This window comes from Cherax quadricarinatus, chromosome 21, assembly GCF_038502225.1.
Source record: "Cherax quadricarinatus isolate ZL_2023a chromosome 21, ASM3850222v1, whole genome shotgun sequence".
Lineage (NCBI taxonomy): Eukaryota > Metazoa > Arthropoda > Malacostraca > Decapoda > Parastacidae > Cherax > Cherax quadricarinatus.
In genome coordinates this window covers 38,051,832-38,071,976 of record NC_091312.1, presented here as the reverse complement: position 1 = coordinate 38,071,976, position 20,145 = coordinate 38,051,832, and the positions used below count along the sequence as shown (strand labels likewise).

Sequence of the window (20,145 nt, the reverse complement as noted above, 5' to 3'; positions counted from 1 at the left end):
TCGGTCATCTGACTAAGGCCTTCCACTGGCTTACTGGTCCACCCCGGAAAGCTCTCCGAGTCAGGGAGCACAAAAGTAGTGTTAGGCTTGCCGTCACCAACAATGCTCTTGTCTGTCATGTCAGAGATCACTGTCATCCTACTGACTGGTCTTCTGCTAAAACTGTCTACCCTACTTCTAACTTTCAGTCGCTGCCCTCTAGTTAAATCCTCCCTTATACGCAACTTTCCCTGTATGAATCTTAGTCCTGGCTTTGTCTCTGTAGATGCCTTCCTTTCCCATTACATTGTAAAATGCTCCAAACTTCAGAACACCTATGGCTTAACCTGATTCTTTTTTCCCCTTCTCCCTCTTCCCCTTTCCTCTTTCTCCTTTGGGTTTTCTTTCTTCTGCCTTGGGTGTTTGGTCCATTATTATTTTTTCTCCCCTCTGTGTTTTTGTTCTCACCCTTTGCTGGCCCTTTAGCTCTATTGCAGTGCTCCTCTTTCTTAGTCTTTGACTACACTGCTACTACAATTCGGCCATCACTAATCCAGCATCAGTGGCACCTGTAGAGTGCCAGATTACAGAGTGGTTAGGTTAGAATACACTTAATTAACCTATCATTTTCGTCACTGCTTTCTCCTCCACTGGCTTGCTGCTGTGGATTTACAACCATCTGCACAATTTCTGAGTCAGTATAATGATGAAATCTGAGTCAGTAAAACGATGAAATTTGAAATTATGCTAGCCCAAATTAGTGGTGGATTACTGATGGAACTAGATACCTGATTGCTGGATTAGTGATGGTCGACCTGTACTACCTCTACCACTACCTCTCTTCTTCCTTTCCTACTACCTCTCTTGTCCTGTCCCTGTCTGCTGGCCTATATATACTTCCTCCTCTCTTTTTTGTTAGCGAGACTTTGTAAATGGTCCAAGTTGGACCGAAACATCATCATAAGCTCCTCTCTCCTAGGTGCGGGTTATTTGTGTATAATATACAGTATAGTGTTACCATACCTCAGATTAGCTATGAAAGAAAAAATTCTTGATGCAACATTTTGTAGTGGTTTGACATCACACTGACTTATGTAATTATGTCAAAGTGGGAAGTCTGAATGTGCGTGGATGTTGTGCAAATGATAAGAAAGAGATGATTGTGGATGTTATAAATGAGAAGAAACTGGATGTCCTGGCTTTAAGTGAAACAAAGCTGAAGGGGGTGGGAGAGTTTCATTGGAGAGGAATAAATGGGATTAGGTCAGGGGTTTCAAATAGAGTTAGAGCTAAAGAAGGAGTAGCAATAATGTTGAAGGATAAGCTATGGCAGGAAAAGAGGGACTACAAATGTATAAATTCAAGGATTATGTGGAGTAAAATAAAGATTGGATGTGAAAAGTGGGTTATAGTAAGCGTGTATGCACCTGGAGAAGAGAGAAGTGTAGAGGAGAGAGAGAGATTCTGGGAAATGTTGAGTGAATGCATGGGGAGTTTTGAATCAAGTGTGAGAGTAATGGTGGTTGGGGATTTCAATGCTAAAGTGGGTAAAAATGTTATGGAGGGAGTAGTAGGTAAATTTGGGGTGCCAGGGGTAAATGTAAATGGGGAGCCTTTAATTGAGCTATGTGTAGAAAGAAATTTGGTAATAAGTAATACATATATAGGTAGTAGGTTGGTAGACAGCAACCACCCAGGGAGGTACTACCGTCCTCCCAAGTGAGTGTAAAACGGAAACCTGTAATTGTTTTACATGATGGTAGGGTTGCTGGTGTCCATTTTTCTGTCTCATAAATATGCAAGATTTTAGGTACGTCTTGCTACTTCTACTTACACTTAGGTCACACTACACATACATGTGCAAGCATATATATATACATACCCCTCTGGGTTTTCTTCTATTTTCTTTCTAGTTCTTGTTCTTGTCTATTTCCTATTATCTCCATGGGGAAGTGGAATAGAATTCTTCCTCCGTAAGCCATGCGTGTTGTAAGAGGCAACTAAAATGCCGGGAGCAAGGGGCTAGTAACCTCTTCTCCTGTATATATTACTAAATGTAAAAGGAGAAACTTTCGTTTTTCCTTTTAGGCCACCCCGCCTCGGTGGGATACGGCCGGTGTGTTGAAAGAAGAAATATGCAAGATTACAGGTAAGTCTTGCTACTTCTACTTACACTTAGGTCACACTACACATACATGTACAAGCACATATATACACACCCCTCTGGGTTTTCTTCTATTTTCTTTCTAGTTCTTATTCTTGTTTATTTCCTCTTATCTCCATGGGGAAGTGGAACAGAATTCTTCCTCCGTAAGCCATGCGTGTTGTAAGAGGCGACTAAAATGCCGGGAGCAAGGGGCTAGTAACCTCTTCTCCTGTATATATTACTAAATGTAAAGGGAGAAACTTTCGTTTTTCCTTTTGGGCCACCCCGCCTCGGTGGGATACGGCCGGTGTGCTGAAAAGAAAGAAGTAATACATATTTCATGAAAAAGAGGATAAATAAATATACAAGGTATGATGTAGCACGCAATGAAAGTAGTTTGTTAGATTATGTATTGGTGGATAAAAGGTTGATGGGTAAGCTCCAGGATGTACATGTTTATAGAGGGGCAACTGATATATCGGATCATTATTTAGTTGTAGCTACAGTTAGAGTAAGAGGTAGATGGGAAAAGAGGAAGGTGGCAACAACAAGTAAGAGGGAGGTGAAAGTGTATAAACTAAGGGAGGAGGAAGTTCGGGCGAGATATAAGCGACTATTGGCAGAAAGGTGGGCTAGTGCAAAGATGAGTAGTGGGGGTGTTGAAGAGGGTTGGAATAGTTTTAAAAATGTAGTATTAGAATGTGGGGCAGAAGTTTGTGGTTATAGGAGGGTGGGGGCAGGAGGAAAGAGGAGTGATTGGTGGAATGATGAAATAAAGGGTGTGATAAAAGAGAAAAAGGTAGCTTACGAGAGGTTTTTACAAAGCAGAAGTGTTATAAGAAGAGCAGAGTATATGGAGAGTAAAAGAAAGGTGAAGAGAGTGGTGAGAGAGTGCAAAAGGAGAGCAGATGAAAGAGTGGGAGAGGCACTGTCAAGAAATTTTAATGAAAATAAGAAAAAATTTTGGAGGGAGTTAAACAAGTTAAGAAAGCCTAGGGAAAGTATGGATTTGTCAGTTAAAAACAGAGTAGGGGAGTTAGTAGATGGGGAGAGGGAGGTATTAGGTAGATGGCGAGAATATTTTGAGGAACTTTTAAATGTTGAGGAAGAAAGGGAGGCGGTAATTTCATGCACTGGCCAGGGAGGTATACCATCTTTTAGGAGTGAAGAAGAGCAGAATGTAAGTGTGGAGGTACGTGAGGCATTACGTAGAATGAAAGGGGGTAAAGCAGCTGGAACTGATGGGATCATGACAGAAATGTTAAAAGCAGGGGGGGATATAGTGTTGGAGTGGTTGGTACTTTTGTTTAATAAATGTATAAAAGAGGGGAAGGTACCTAGGGATTGGCGGAGAGCATGTATAGTCCCTTTATATAAAGGGAAAGGGGACAAAAGAGATTGTGAAAATTATAGTGGAATAAGTTTACTGAGTATACCAGGAAAAGTATACGGTAGGGTTATAATTAAAAGAATTAGAGGTAAGACAGAATGTAGAATTGCGGATGAGCAAGGAGGCTTCAGAGTGGGCAGGGGATGTGTAGATCAAGTGTTTACATTGAAGCATATATGTGAACAGTATTTAGATAAAGGTAGGGAAGTTTTTATTGCATTTATGGATTTAGAAAAGGCATATGATAGAGTGGATAGAGGAGCAATGTGGCAGATGTTGCAAGTATATGGAATAGGTGGTAAGTTACTAAATGCTGTAAAGAGCTTTTATGAGGATAGTGAGGCTCAGGTTAGGGTGTGTAGAAGAGAGGGAGAATACTTCCCGGTAAAAGTAGGTCTTAGACAGGGATGTGTAATGTCACCATGGTTGTTTAATATATTTATAGATGGGGTTGTAAAAGAAGTAAATGCTAGGGTGTTCGGGAGAGGGGTGGGATTAAATTATGGGGAATCAAATTCAAAATGGGAATTGACACAGTTACTTTTTGCTGATGATACTGTGCTTATGGGAGATTCTAAAGAAAAATTGCAAAGGTTAGTGGATGATTTTGAAAATGTGTGTAAAGGTAGAAAGTTGAAAGTGAACATAGAAAAGAGTAAGGTGATGAGGGTATCAAATGATTTAGATAAAGAAAAATTGGATATCAAATTGGGGAGGAGGAGTATGGAAGAAGTGAATGTTTTCAGATACTTGGGAGTTGACGTGTCGGCGGATGGATTTATGAAGGATGAGGTTAATCATAGAATTGATGAGGGAAAAAAGGTGAGTGGTGCGTTGAGGTATATGTGGAGTCAAAAAACGTTATCTATGGAGGCAAAGAAGGGAATGTATGAAAGTATAGTAGTACCAACACTCTTATATGGATGTGAAGCTTGGGTGGTAAATGCAGCAGCGAGGAGACGGTTGGAGGCAGTGGAGATGTCCTGTCTAAGGGCAATGTGTGGTGTAAATATTATGCAGAAAATTCGGAGTGTGGAAATTAGGAGAAGGTGTGTGGAGTTAATAAAAGCATTAGTCAGAGGGCAGAAGAGGGGTTGTTGAGGTGGTTTGGTCATTTAGAGAGAATGGATCAAAGTAGAATGACATGGAAAGCATATAAATCTATAGGGGAAGGAAAGAGGGGTAGGGGTCATCCTCGAAAGGGTTGGAAAGAGGGAGTAAAGGAGGTTTTGTGGGCGAGGGGCTTGGACTTCCAGCAAGCGTGCATGAGCGTGTTAGATAGGAGTGAATGGAGACGAATGATACTTGGGACCTGACGATCTGTTGGAGTGTGAGCAGGGTAATATTTAGTGAAGGGATTCAGGGAAACCGGTTATTTTCATATAGTCAGACTTGAGTCCTGGAAATGGGAAGTACAATGCCTGCACTTTAAAGGAGTGGTTTGGGATATTGGCAGTTTGGAGGGATATGTTGTGTATCTTTATACGTATATGCTTCTAAACTGTTGTATTCTGAGCACCTCTGCAAAAGCAGTGATAATGTGTGAGTGTGGTGAAAGTGTTGAATGATGATGAAAGTATTTTCTTTTTGGGGATTTTCTTTCTTTTTTGGGTCACCCTGCCTCGGTGGGAGATGACCGACTTGTTGAAAAAAAAAAAAAAAAGATTCATATTCATCATTATTGCAAATATAATTTTTAACATTTTTCTCTTTGAAGACATTTTTCCACTTTCCAGCAAGCTTTTTAAGGAAAATTAATTACAGATACAGAAAACTTAGATACAGGAAAAAGTATTACAAAAGACAAAATTCAAAATTTCATTTCATTGCTTATACCACATCAGAATTTACATTATGGCAGAAACAAACCTAAAAATTTAATTTTTCAGTGATACATTTATAGTGAAACAGCTAGGCCAAAAAAAAACAATTTATTGAGGGGCAAGCGTGCATGAGAGTATTTGAGAGGAGTGAATGGAGACAAATGGTTTTTAATACTTGACGTCCTGTTGGAGTGTGAGCAAAGTAACATTTATGAAGGGATTCAGGGAAACCGGCAGGCCGGACTTGAGTCCTGGAGATGGAAAGTAGTGTCTACACTCTGAAGGAGGGGTGTTAATGTTCCAGTTTTATAACTGTAGTGCAAAGCACCCCTCTGGCAAGACAGCGATGGAGTGAATGATGATGAAAGATTTTCTTTTTCGGGTCACCCTGCCTTGGTGGGAATTGACCGATGTGTTAAAAAAAAAAAATAAAGTATTCTGTAAAAGCGTAGATCTTTTAGCAACAAATCAGTACACATGCTTCTATTACTTCACCAGGACATTAAAGGACAGTCAGTGGTGCCCTCTTGTATAGCAGACATCCAAAACTGACTAACTTTTTATGTTCATGCTTAGAAGGACAGTCAAGAAGTTTTTACTAGACTTTAACCCTTTCAGGGTCCAAGGCCCAAATCTGGAGTCACGCACCAGTGTCCAAGAATTTTTAAAAAAAAAATTTGTTATTTTTTCTTATGAAATCGTAGAGAATCTTTTTGTGAAGGTAATAAAACAAAAAGTACGAAATTTGGTGGAAAATTGACGAAATTATGCTCTCGCGAATTTTGATGTGTCAGCGATATTTACGAATCGGCGATTTTGCTGACTTTGACTCCCATTTTAGGCCTATTACATTATTCCAATCAACCAAATTCTTAGCTATTTCACTAGTGTTACTTCTATTCTATCGATTGAGCACAAGAAATCGCCAAGTCAACTGTTTCAACTACAAAATAAAGTGATCGGAAATTGTTAATTTAGCCAATTTAACACAAAGTTCAAAATATTCCAATTTCAAAATAGGGTCCAGAATGAACAATGTAGGCATTCCTGGCACTAAACTAACATTTCCTCTGTTCATTAGTTATGTTTTGAGGCTTTACAAATAAATTCCATTTTGATTTTTTATTCACATAATGAATTTTTATTCACACCAAAAAATAGAAGATTTACTGTTATGCAATACTGTAATAATTGTATAAATATCATCACCATATTTATGAATGTATATTAGACCCACCAGCTGACGTGTATTAGATGTGTGAGGTCGTTTGTTTACTCTTGAATATCGGCAAAAATTTAACATTTCCGCTACTTTGAGCTCAGTTTCAAGCCATTTCCAATGCTAAAACCAATCAAAATCATCTCTATTTCTGTAATATGTCTTCCATTCTATCAAATGAGACCAAGAAATCGCAAATACAACTATAAAAAACATACGAAAAAACACTGCAAAGTTGCTGTTTTAATCGAAAAATCATGATTTCATTTTTTTTCTCATTATACACAGTGTGCTGCAGGATCTGTTTTATGTGGTGCACACATACCACATAGATGTATTCTCTCATATCTAGGCCCAAATGTACCACTCACAGTTTATCAGAGTGAGCTGAGCTCATGGCGTAGATCTACGGTTTGGACCCTGAACGTAAAGCCGTAGATCTACGGGACGGACCCTGAAAGGGTTAAACTTATACCAGAATGTTGCCAAGAAAGTTCTACATTTTTCAATGTTCCCTCGAGAAAAATTGTTTTTCTTAAACAATTGCATCCCAATTATTCTACCTCAGCTTTTTTTTAAAGCCTGGCTAGTCCTAGTTAAGGTATACCACCTCCAGGAGGCAATCCACAACAGTCAATTAACACCCAGGAACCTAATTTATTGCACAACACGTGACCAGTTTCCATGAGTAAAGGAATTTTGCCCAAATATCTCATCCTGCCTGTGAATCGAATCCATGACTTTTCAGCTGAGAATAGTCTCACCACACAGCTACAGGTTAAGGACTGATATATGACGACCACTGGGTTTTAAGTTTTCCTACTCTTGCAGCCCAACCCTGGGTCAGGTTTGTCTGGTGATTACCTGGTCAACCTGATTGTCACTGCTGTTAGCCCACTGGCCCACATAACTATCACAGCTTGGGTGGTAAGGCCTTTGGTGGAGGAAACTGTCTTTTTTACTCTTGAAGGTTTGTACATTTGTTCCAGCAGTTGCTGATATCTTCTGGCAAGATGTTAAAAAGTCTGGGACCCAGTATGTTAACATGTTCTCTTATTATGCCCATGATATCCCTGCCTTTCACTGGGTTCATTCTACATATTCTTCCATCTCTGTCACTCCAATATATTGTTAAGGAAGTGTGCAGATTTGAAGCTAGGTGCCTAAGTACCTCCATACATACATTAACATGTATCTTTCTCTCTTCTCACTCAATTCTACCAAGGTGATTTTCATACTCATTTTGGTATCATCTGCAAATGATATGCAACTGTGGTGAGTGGTCTTATGTCTGCTATGAGGATAAAAAACAATAAAGGCACCAGGAATATGTCTTGGGGTACAATGACTACTGAGCTATAGGTTAACTTCTATAGTGTCAGTCACATACCAGTACTTCACAGAAATCAAGAGCCCATTACATACTAATACATAATTCACGGCTACCTCAAATTTGCTGTGAGTGGCAAATTTTGGCTTAGACATAAGAGAATGAGAATATTCAGTGGGTGTATGCAGGATATAAAAAAAAATAATTGTGCCCCACACAGTGCATGATGGAAACAGCTAGCCTCTAACCCTGAGTTTGGGTTAAAATCGTGACTTTGGTGTATTTTCTAGGGGGGTCCTTATGATTTTGTTGGCTGTTTCTTGGTGCCAGAAGACCTACTACAGAAATACACATGATTTGTGGCCTGAAATAGATGTCAAATTGGAGAGAAATGGTCAATTTTTGGGCAAATGCCCTTAGGGCCCCTGTCTATTTTATGGGTTTTTTACTAGATTGGTTTCAGTTACTAGGATAGCCTAAACTGTGATGAAGCATTCTTGATTGTGATTTATTAGGAAAAAAAAAGTGACAATGGATTGAAAGTGGAAGGTGAGTATTATATAGGAAAGGCCTGGGGACATCATTAATGAATAGTGGCTAGAATGAATACAGTTTTTGCTGGAATTTGTTGCCAATAGTGTAAAATTGGTCAAATTGCTGAATTCTCAGCACTTACTAGGGTAGTTCTGGTGATTAAATGAGGAGTTTCTTGTAATCAATGAGTAGGACAGAAGGCATTTTAGAGAGGTAGCCAGGACTTCAGTCAGTTTCAACCAAAAGTAAGTCTCAAATTGGGCAAAAACACAAGTACTGAAAGTGCTTCCAGATCTCCAACTTCATGCCTGTGTAATTCCATAAGTATTATATAGCAAGTTTTGCTGTCTTGGTGTTATTACCTTCAGAAAAATATTTTCTACCAATTTGGAAGAAAAAAATTACTTTTTTTATTTTAAATGTGGACACGTAAGAAGCTTTCAATACTGAGGACAGTGACAGCTTAAGGTTAAAGTCTGGAAGACTGACAATGGCATAAGCTGAAGAGTGGTAATTTCAAGAACATTTATAGCAGGGAAGGTTGTTATAAGACATTTCACTCACAGAAGGTGAAAAGTCATATAATGAAGATTTTTCCCTACTTAAATTGTCTGAAATCATCAGATTAAAACCTGAAGGAATAACAAAAATTATTAAAGCTGTAATTCATTTGGACACTCACAACAATATTTTAATTGCTTAGATAAGGATTCAAGTAAACTTTCAATTAATGGCATGCACAGAGGACATAAAAGTTAGTCTTTACCCTGAATCATGATAAAAGTCAGGTATTAAATGAATATTTTGCATTAGTAGAACCTGTCTAGGAAAGATGGATTGCATAAAAATGCTAGTTCCAAAACTGATATGCCATCAGGTGAGGCTACAGGTTTGGGAATGCCACAATTCATTCCATTCATGAAAGTATGAAATCTCAGTTTAAAAATGCTATATTTATAAATACATACATATACATACATATACACACATACATATACATATACACACATACATATACACACACAATTGGAAGTTGAAGACTCAGATGAATCAAAGGGATGTTAGGAAGTATTTCTTCAGTCATAGAGTAGTCAGGCCATGGAATAGCCTAGAAAGTGATGTGGTGGAGGCAGGAACCATACATAGTTTTAAGGCGAGGTATGATAGAGCTCATGGGGCAGGGAGAGAGAGGACCTAGTAGCAATCAGCGAAGAGGCGGGGCCAGGAGCTGTGACTCGACCCCTGCAACCACAAATAGGTGAGTACACACATACACACACAACTCTAAGTGGACATATGAACCCCCACATTCGTAAGAAACTTTTGGATTTGGGATGTCACTGTAATTGTCACTGTAATTTGGTTAATACTGAAAGTTATACAAAGTGGTTCACTCATGCCATCTGAACTATGATGTCAGCACATTTCTGATAAGAGAGCGAGTGAATGAATGACTGTGAATGTACATATTTCCTCTTTGTTGGATCAACCTTCCTTGGCGCGAGATCGCTGGTGTGGGAAAGCCAATGTGGCTTAGGGCTCTCCACTAAGCCAAAGAAAACATAGGCACTGCCAAAAAGCTTGTAAATAATAAAGGCTTCATGATCAGATTCCATAAATAAAGAAGTTTGAGAGTTTAACTGTATGTATCCTGTTCACTTGATCTTAAGCAGATTTATATTAACACAAAAAATCAAGCCCCAAGTTACACCCTTAGATATATGGCTTAGAAAAAATTATATCATATAAAAATTAGGGTCTATTATATTACATGTATGAGGGAAGTGCTAAACCTAGAGGGGGTCATACATTGCCCTGGGGAAAGAAGAGGCAATCATGTTTCATCAAAGGCAATGGAGGTTAAGTCCAATTCCTTGGATCTAGAGCACCTCACCAGCATCAAGGAACCTACCTTGCAAAAACGGTCTATTATAGAATCTTCAGCAATAAACTCATAGATTATGCTGTGTAGGCTACCCAAACCATACATGCCTTTTAGGTAATTTACCTATTTTATTCTATTTCATTCATATTTAAAATGTTTATTTAATTCTGTTAGGTTACTATATTCTTTTAAATAAATTCCCCAACAGGAGAGAATACCAGTATCCATACTTTAGATCAGAAAGCACATGATGCTGGTAGTAGCCTCAGGTGTTCAGCATCACTAATTCAGTAGATCTGACTTTTAGTGTGAAACTCCCACTGACATGACTCACGAAATCGTAATGACACGATGGCAAACAAACCATACCACGGGCGGGGATAGAACCCGCGATCATGAGTCATGTTTATGGCTTTGAGGGGACTTGAGTTAGAGTTTGTCACAGCCACGCTAGCTGGAGATTCGTCTGTAAAAACTTGCATTTGTGGTCACAGTGGTGCCTATGCTAACCTTCCCATGGTGTAGAAATACAGTGGACCCTCGAGTTTCGGCAGCCTCGACTTTCGTGAAATTCGACCTTCGGCGAGTTTTTTTTGGAAAAATTTGGCCTCGAGTTTCGTGACCGTCCGGTACCCGTCCGCCCGTCACCGCACACACAAAGCCAGTCTCCCACGCCATTCTCACTCAGTGTGCCATTGTTTACCAACACGTGACCATCACCCCGTGGGTTCATATGTAATAATCCATTGTTTTTTGTGATTACAACTGCTAAATAAGTCACCATGAGCCCAAGGAAAGCTAGTGCAAGCCCTTTGGTAAAGAAAGTGAGGAACATGATCGAATTCAAGAAGGAAATCATTGAAAAATATGAGAGTGGAGTGCATGTTACAGAGCTTGCCAGGATGTATGGCAAGCCCCATACAACCATCACTTCGATCGTGGCGAAAGGAAAGGAAATAAAGTGTGCTGTTGTTGCAAAAGGGGTGGATATGCTGACAAAAAGATCACAAATCCTCGAAGAAGTGGAGAGGTTATTGTTGGTGTGGATTACCCAAAAACAGTTAGCAGGAGATAGTGTTACGCAGTCGATAATATGCGAAAAGGCAAGGCAGTTGCATGACGATCTCGTAAAGAACATGCCTGCGACAAGTGGCGATGCTTGTGATTTTAAGGCCAGCAAAGGTTGGTTTGAGAGATTTAAGAAGCGTAGTGGCATTCACAGTGTGATAAGGCATGGTGAGGCTACCAGTTCTGACAAAAAAGCAGCTGAGAAGTTTGTACAGGAGTTTAAGGAGTGCATAGACACTGGAGAATTCAAACCCCAGCAAGTGTTTAATTGCGACAAAACAGGCCTCTTCTGGAAGAAAATGCCAAAGAGGACCTACATCACGCAGGAGGAAGTGGCACTCCCAGGACACAAGCCTATGAAAGACAGGTTTACTCTCATGCTTTGTAGTAATGCTAGAGGGGATTTTAAAGTGAAGCCTTTACTGGTGTATCACTCTGAGAATCCCAGAGTGTTCAAGAAATACAGTGTCGCCAAGAGTAACTTGTGTGTGATGTGGAAGGCTAACAGTAAGGCATGGGTCACAAGGGGAATTTTCCTAGACTGGTTTAATGAAGTGTTTGGCCCCAGTGTGAAGAAATACCTCCTGGAAAATAAATTGCCACTCAAGTGCCTCCTGGTAATGGACAATGCTCCTGCTCATCCTCCAGACTTGGAAGAGCAAATAGTGGAGAAGTTTAGTTTCATCACGGTGAAGTTCTTGCCTCCTAATACCACTCCTCTCCTCCAGCCTATGGACCAGCAGGTCATTTCAAACTTCAAAAAACTCTACACCAAAGCAGTGTTTCAGAAGTGCTTTGAAGTGACCTCAGACACTGAATTGACCCTAAGAGAGTTCTGGAAAGATCACTTTAATATCCTCCATTGCATAAACCTTATAGGTAAGTCTTGGGATGGAGTGACTTCCAGGACTTTGAACTCTGCTTGGAGAAATTTGTGGCCAGATTGTGTACAAGAGAGGGATTTTGAAGGGTTTGTGGCTGACCCTAAGGAACCTATGCCAGTTGTGGAAACTATTGTAGCATTGGGGATGTCCCTGGGGTTGGAGGTGAGTGGTGAGGATGTGGAAGAGTTGGTGGAGGACCACAGGGAAGAGCTAACCACTGAAGAGCTGCAAGAGCTTCATCTGCAACAGCAACAGATCACAGCTCAGGAAACTGCTGCAGAGGAGGAGAAAGAGAGATGGAGGAAGGTGCCTTCTTCAAAGATTAAGGGCATTTGTGCAAAGTGGACTGAAGTTCAAACATTTATGGATGAACTTCACCCTAACAAAGCTGTTGCAGGCCGTATTGGCAACATGTACAACGACAGTGTTGTGTCCCACTTCAGGGAAATCTTAAAGAAATGCCAGAAACAGACCTCTCTGGACAGATATTTTGTGGGACAGGGGTCCAGTGACTCTCAAGCTGGTCCCAGTGGCATTAAAAGAAGGAGGGAAGTAACCCCAGATATGGAATTCATACCTGAAGTCCTAATGGAAGGAGATTCTCCTTCCAAAAAATAGTGTACACCTTCCTCCTATCCCCTCCTCCCTTCTTCCATCCACACAGAAGTCTTCAGTAAAGGTAAGTGTAATGTTATTATTATTTATTTTAAATGCATGTACTTGATTTCTGATTGTTTTCATTATGTAAATCTTTATTTAATTTGAAAAAAAAAATTTATTTTAATATTTTTGGGTGTCTGGAACGGATTAATTTTATTTCCATTATTTCTTATGGGGAAAATGGTTTCAAGTTTCGTGAATTTCAACCTTCGGTGGGCTCTCTGGAATGGATTAATCACGAAACTCGGGGGTCCACTATATACCTAGTTGGACGAATCTTATTGTGGCTAGCTGGTCCAGTGGCTGATGCGACGGTCTGGAGTTTTGAGAATCTCTGATTGCAGGTTCTATCCCCACCCGTGGTATGGTTTGTTTGCAATTGTATCATTACGATTTCGTGAGTCATGTTTACGGATTTGAGGGGACTTGAGCTAGAGTTCGTCACGGCCACGCTAGCTGGAGATTCGTCGGTAAAAACTTGCATTTGTGGCCACAGTGGTGCCTATGCTAATCTTCTTATGGTGTAGAAATATACTTAGTTGGACGAATCTTACTGTGGCTAGCCGGTCCAGTGGCTAACGCGACAGTCTGGAGTTTTGAGACTCTCTGATCGCGGGTTCTATCTCCGCCCGTGGTATGGTTTCCCACTGACATCTCTGTGGACTGCTAGCATGCTAAACCAGGGGTCCCTAACGTACGGCCCGAGGGCTGCACGTGGCTCTTCTAGGAAATGGATGCAGCCATCATATGAAATTATGAATTCATTTTATGTAGGTTCCACAATGCACGGTGTCAACAAAACCATGCAGCCCTCATCACACATTTGACCATCAAATGTGGCAAATTTGTGTAGGAAGGTTCAGGACCACCATGCTAAACAATGTACATGTATATGTATGTACCGTATAAACGTTCATTTGTCCAAAACAATCAAACCGTAGTTCATACTTCAGGTTTTCACAAACAATAACATATATAAAGAATTGCAAACAGGCAAGTGCAAATTTAATTGTAACTGACAAAATTATTACCTTGTGAAGATATGTAGTGTTTGTTTTTGACATTGACATTCAAACCTCACCTGCGCATCAAATTCAAATTGTCAAATGCTCGAGGAAAGTGTTGAGGATTCCTATAGGGCAGCTTGTGTTTGGTCTCTGAACGTGGAATGTGTTTCTGCGAACTCTCATCAAGTGAGTTTTGACTGGCATGACGAAGCAACAGCCTGTTGCTAAAGTAGAGAAAATTGGGAATACATAATTACTATGAATGTGAATACAGGCTAAAACATAACAGTGTAGTTATACATAACAATCTCTTTGATATCCCCCATTCACTACTATTATACTCTATCATTTTAAAAAAATACAATATATAAGGAATGCTGAATATTTTACAACTACAATGGAAAAAGAGCACAGAATATCTGGCTATTAAACTCAATCATCCTGCATTGCAAGAGCTCCTGCTACTACACTTTGATAGCAACTTAGTGACGAGTGAGTAAATGATGACCAGCATGCGGGTGGAACCTGGACGTGTGGATGGAAATGTAAGGAACTCCTTAAGTGTGAGGGAAATGTGAGAGGAGTGGAATCCAATGGGGAATGAAATGGAAGAAATAAACTCAATATATTAGTTCAAGCATAAATTTCACAAAATCCATGGGGCTAGGATGCATCACATCTGCTCATTTTAAAATACACCCATACCTTTGATGAGTTTCCAGTCTCACTACCCATGACCAGTTCCCATTTTTTTTTTTTTACACTCAGTCTGGCTTGGGATCAGGCCTTTTTTGTCAATTATCCATTCAACCAGGCTGTTGCTTTTGGCAGCCCCCTGGCCAAAATATCTATCACAGCTTGGTTATCTGGCATTTGGCAGAGTGAGCCAAATAATAAGTAGCACTGACTTTGCTGGCTTTTCCTTGGTTAAATTTAAATAATTTACCACCAATGTATGGAGCAAAACTCTTCTCCAGGCTGAGGGGCTGATCACCACAAAACTAAGTCTTCAAGAGTGATGGTCTGATTACATTGTCTTTACGTCTCTACTGCTTCTGCTGCCTCCTCTGTGCTCGACTGAAGAAGCCTACTGTGTAGGCGAAACATTTAGGAATAAAGATACCCAACTGTTGCACATATGTCTTACTTATCAACTTGTCAGTATTTTATGCCATTATCACATTCACAACCTATGTATGCCTATAGCAATTGTGTTTATTGGAATCATTGCATAATCTAATGTTAAATATGCTCTGGTGGCCTGGTGGCTAAAGCTCTCGCTTCACACGGCGAGGGTCTGGGTTCGATTCCCAGCCAGAGTAGGAACATTGGACGTGTTTCTTTACACCTATTGTCTATGTTCCCCATCAGTAAAATGGGTACCTGGGTGTTAGTCGACTGGTGTGGGTCGCATCCTGGGACACTGACCTAATTTGCCCGAAATGCTCAGCATAACAAGGGGTTTTCTATATAGTAGTATGTCACTGATGTCAGCTAGGCCTGTATACCATGTACATGCACCTGTAGTAAATAAAGATATTATTATTATTATTACAGGTCAGCCATCACTGATCCGGCATCAGTGGACCTGTAGTGTGCCGGATTAGCGAGTTTGCTGGATTACAGAGTGGTTAGGTTAGAATACACTTAATTAACCTATTAATAGAGACTTTTTTTGCTACATCTTCCTCCTTTTCATCACTGCTTTCTCCTCCACTGGCTTGCTGCTGTGGATTTACAACCATCCACACAATTTGAGTCAGTATAATGATGAAATTTGAAATTATGCTAGCTGAAATTAGTGCTCGATTAGTGATGGAACCGGATAACTGATTGCCAGATAAGTGATGGCCAACCAGTATTATATTTAAAAGAGAATACAAACCAGTAGGGGATCCTACAGAGCATGAAGAATTGACAGTATTGTCATCAGGTTCAATCCAAGGGTGTACAGGCTCAATTTAATGGATCAAGAGCCCTTCACTGGCAACAACGAACCTCCCTTGAGGGGTAAATTACATTTAAACTGTCTGAATAAAGATTAGCTTACTCTTACAGCCTCCAGCAACCAATATAGCATATATTTATTAAATTAAAATTAAAATATTTATTTATCATAAGCCATACAGTAGTAATACATTCCAATTGATTGCACAATATTATAGAAATGATTCTGAAAACCAACAAGCTAATGAATGAGACACTTGTGCAACATCTGGGTATCTTTAATGAAGAAATGTTCTGCCAGCCAGTGACTTCATCAGTCCAACATAAAGAACAGTGGAAACTGAGGAAGAGTTTGAGGTAATCAGTCTCTTAGATGGAGATGATGTGATCAGTTCATTAAACTTGATAAAAATACAGTATACAAGTGGAGAAGGGGCTTATGCACTGTAGACAGGTGAGGTGAAGCAGTTGGTGGTGGTGCCATTGGTGGACAAAATCAACAAGTATTTCATGCCCATAGGTTAGACAAGCATCAAAGCATAAGCACCTAGCAGAAGCTAGGCATTGTTTCCCATACCCTGGAATCTCTAACAAGGCCAATGCACATAGTAGGATGAGATGAGATACAGGCCATGTTCTCTGGGTTATGGGAACAACGCCTGGCTTCTTCTATATGCCCATATTTATATTGGTGTCTGGCTGTGGCATAAGTACTGTGTACTTTGATGCAATGTGTGCAGGCTGAGTACTGCCCTGGACTGAGAGATAATGTTCATTAAAATATAAAAAAATAAAATAAAAAAATTAAAAATAAAAAAATATTGAAAATACAAAAATATATAAATTAATATTATTTACTTATTTATTTATTGTGAAACTACAACTTTTACCAGATTTTAACAATATTTATATTTTGACAAACAGAGATTAACTAATTCAGTCATTACATAAAATTATCCATGTTTAAGAATACTTAGTGAAAAAATTGAATTTTTTTAGTTTCAAATCTTTGCATTGTGAAAAAGGATTTTTTTTTTTTCATTATGCAAATCTTTGTGAAAAAATCATTATTTGTTAAATATGTAATTTACTCCTGGGTCTATTACTTTTATTTAACTTCTAGGGCTTAAAATGTGTTGCACAATCAAGATTTTATACAGAAATATATATACTACGTATTTTAGTACCTACTGGAGAGGACTTTCTTTTTATATAATCTAACCTAATGTTACCCAACCTAATCTAATCAAGAATTTTATGACTAGATAAGATTAGGTCATTTTTTGTTTGGATAAGTTATTAAATTAATTTATCTAGGCTGAAATACCGCTGTGCACTAACAGCCCCATTCGAGGGAGGTGAGACTACAGATAAAAAAAAGTGATGATAAAGATTTTATTTCTTTGCAAGGTTACAATGTGTATTTACAATTTTGATTAGTTAAGTACAAAGAAAGCCATTATCGTGCCAAGGCATTTCGGGTAAATACAGAGTATACAGAGTATATACAGAGAACCTGCACTGCATGTATTAGTTCAGTCCAGCACCTTAATTACTGAAAACATTTGAAGCACCTTGACCTGTACTCCCTGGAACCCAGGCAAGAAAAATTTATTGTAATTTATACCTGGAAAATCCCATAGGAACTGGTCCTAAATCTGCACACAGAAATCACTCCCTACAAAAGCAAATGACTCAGCAGATAGTGTAACATACCCTCAATGAAAAGCAGGGGGTGCCATGAGTACACTAATAGAAAACGCGATAAGAGGAATTACCAACAGACTCAGTGCACGATCAGTCAGGCTGTGGCTCGTACGTAGGATTACATGCAGCCAAAAGTAACAGCCTGGTTGATCAGGCCCAGATCCACTGAGAGGTCTCGTCAAGGACAAGGCCACAGGAGCGTTGACCCTTGGAACAACCTCCAGGTAAGTAGGTTCTCTTCTATTTGTTTAAAATATAACTGTCTATACAGGTACTCCTCACTTAACGACCAACCTGTTTAACAACAGCTCGAACTTACAACTAGCTCTCTGACCAGTGTACTGTATGTGTATTTTACATTTTTATTGTTTTTTAATGCCTAGTTCTCTTTCTAAGATATACTAAAAGTGTTATAAATGTTGCAAAGGTGACATTAAAACAATACAGTGGACCCCCGCTGTACAATCAGCTCCCAATGCGACCAATTATGTAAGTGTATTTATGTAAGTGCGTTTGTAAGTGTATGTTTGGGGGTCTGAAATGGACTAATCTAATTCACAATATTCCTTATGGGAACAAAATCGTTCAGTAATGGCACCTGAACATACTTCTGGAATGAAATAATATCGTAAGCCAGGGGTCCACTGTATATAAAAATGGTTGACATAAACCTACTAAAGTGCAGTATGCTTGAAATATCAGTAAGGGGCAGCTCCTTGCTTAACAACCAATTTGCTTACCAACCTACTCTTAGGAACAGAACTCGGTCGTTAAGTGAAGAATACCTGTATTGCACAACCCACTGAATAAAACAGAATTTTCATAAAAGATCTTCTTGCTTATATCTAAATATTTTCTAGAACAATTAACTATTTTTCCCATGGAACAGATAACATGATAGTTATTTAAACTTCAAAATATTAGCAGATTGCTTAGCTGGAAAAAACTACATACATAACCCATTATTTAACCAACATGGGTTTAGAGCTAGCCAGTACACAAAATCGTCTTCCACAAACATTAAGGAGAGAACCTCAAGATGAAAAAAAAAAACACAAACGCAGCGTAATGCGAGCCTTTAATCGACTATGTTTAGCGCTTAGTTTTGATAATAATAATAATACTGACTACGTTTTGTCCACACAGTGGGCTTTAACAATTCACAAACATCTACTTGAGCAGAAAGTATGCGACTGTGTACATAGGAATGATAAAAATACATAGTTTTGAAGACTGGCAAGCTGAAGCAGACACTTGTGCAACATATGGGAATCTTTATTAAGTTAACGTTTCGCCAGCCAGCGGCTTCTTCAGTCAAATACAGAGAATAAAAGTGTTAGACGAGGAGGAGTTCAAGGTAATCAGTCCCAAGATTGATGGAATGAACGCATCGATTCCAGGCTGAGAGACTGATTACCTCAAACTCCTCCTCGTTCTCCACCGTTCTTCTTTGTATTGGACTGAAGAAGCCACTGGCTGACGAAACATTTCCTTAGTAAATTTTCCGATATACAGTGGACCCCCGCATAACGGACGCCTTGCATAACGGACAATCCGCATAGCGGACGCTTTGATCGCTAAAATTTTGCCCCGCATAGCGGACAAAAACCCGCTCAGCGGCCTTCGTCCCAGACGCGTCCAATGTGCGCCCTCAGCCAGCCTCACATGTGCCGCCGGTGGCATTGTTTACCAGCCAGCCTCCGCGGTAACATCCAAGCATACAATCGGAACATTTCGTATTATTACAGTGTTTTTGGTGATTTTTTTCTGGAAAATAAGTGACCATGGGCCCCAAGATAGCTTCTAGTGCCAACCCTAGAGCAATAAGGGTGAGAATTACTTTGGAGATGAAGAAAAAGATCATTGATAAGTATGAAAGTGGAGTGCTTGTCTCCGAGCTGGCCAGGTTGTATAATAAACCCCAATCAACCATCGCTACTATTGGTGGTACAGCTGCTGCTGCTGCTGTACCACCGTCAGCTGCTGCTGCTGCTGTAGTACCGTCTGCTGCTGCTGTAGCATCGTCTGCTGCTGCTGCTGTAGCATCGTCTGCTGCTGCTGCTGCTGCTGTAGCATCGTCTGCTGGTGCTGTAACATCGTCAGTTGCTGCTGTAGCATCGTCTGCTGCTGCTGCTGTAGCATCGTCTGCTGCTGCTGCTGCTGCTGTAGCATCGTCTGCTGGTGCTGTAACATCGTCAGTTGCTGCTGTAGCATCGTCTGCTGCTGCTGCTGTAGCATCGTCTGCTGCTGCTGCTGCTGCTGTACCACCGTTGTTGGTGTGGCTTATTGAGAATACCAAGAAACAATTAACCCCAGAGGATTTGCCACCCAGGATAACCCAAAAAAGTCAGTGTCATCGAAGACTGTCTAACTTATTTCCATTGGGGTCCTTAATCTTGTCTCCCAGGATGCAACCCACATCAGTCGACTAACACCCAGGTGAACAGGGAAAATGCCTGGAACTAGTGCTCATATTGGTGAATTTAGAGCCAGCAAAGGTTGGTTTGAGAGATTTAAGAATCGTAGTGACATACACAGTGTGATAAGGCCTGTTCTGGAAGAAAAT

General features: G+C 39.9%; 1 protein-coding gene across 2 annotated transcripts in view; it reads right to left on the bottom strand.

Annotated features, from left to right (window-relative positions):
* The window catches only part of LOC128689162 (kelch protein), a gene marked incomplete at its 3' end in the record, with an annotated part of 37,824 nt that overhangs the window by 16,153 nt on the left and 1,526 nt on the right, over positions 1-20,145 (bottom strand). The window contains 1 exon segment of one of the 2 annotated variants that reach the window (XM_070087392.1): positions 14,000-14,149. Coding sequence (XP_069943493.1) covers positions 14,000-14,149 — 150 coding nt within the window. 2 annotated transcript variants of the gene reach the window in all.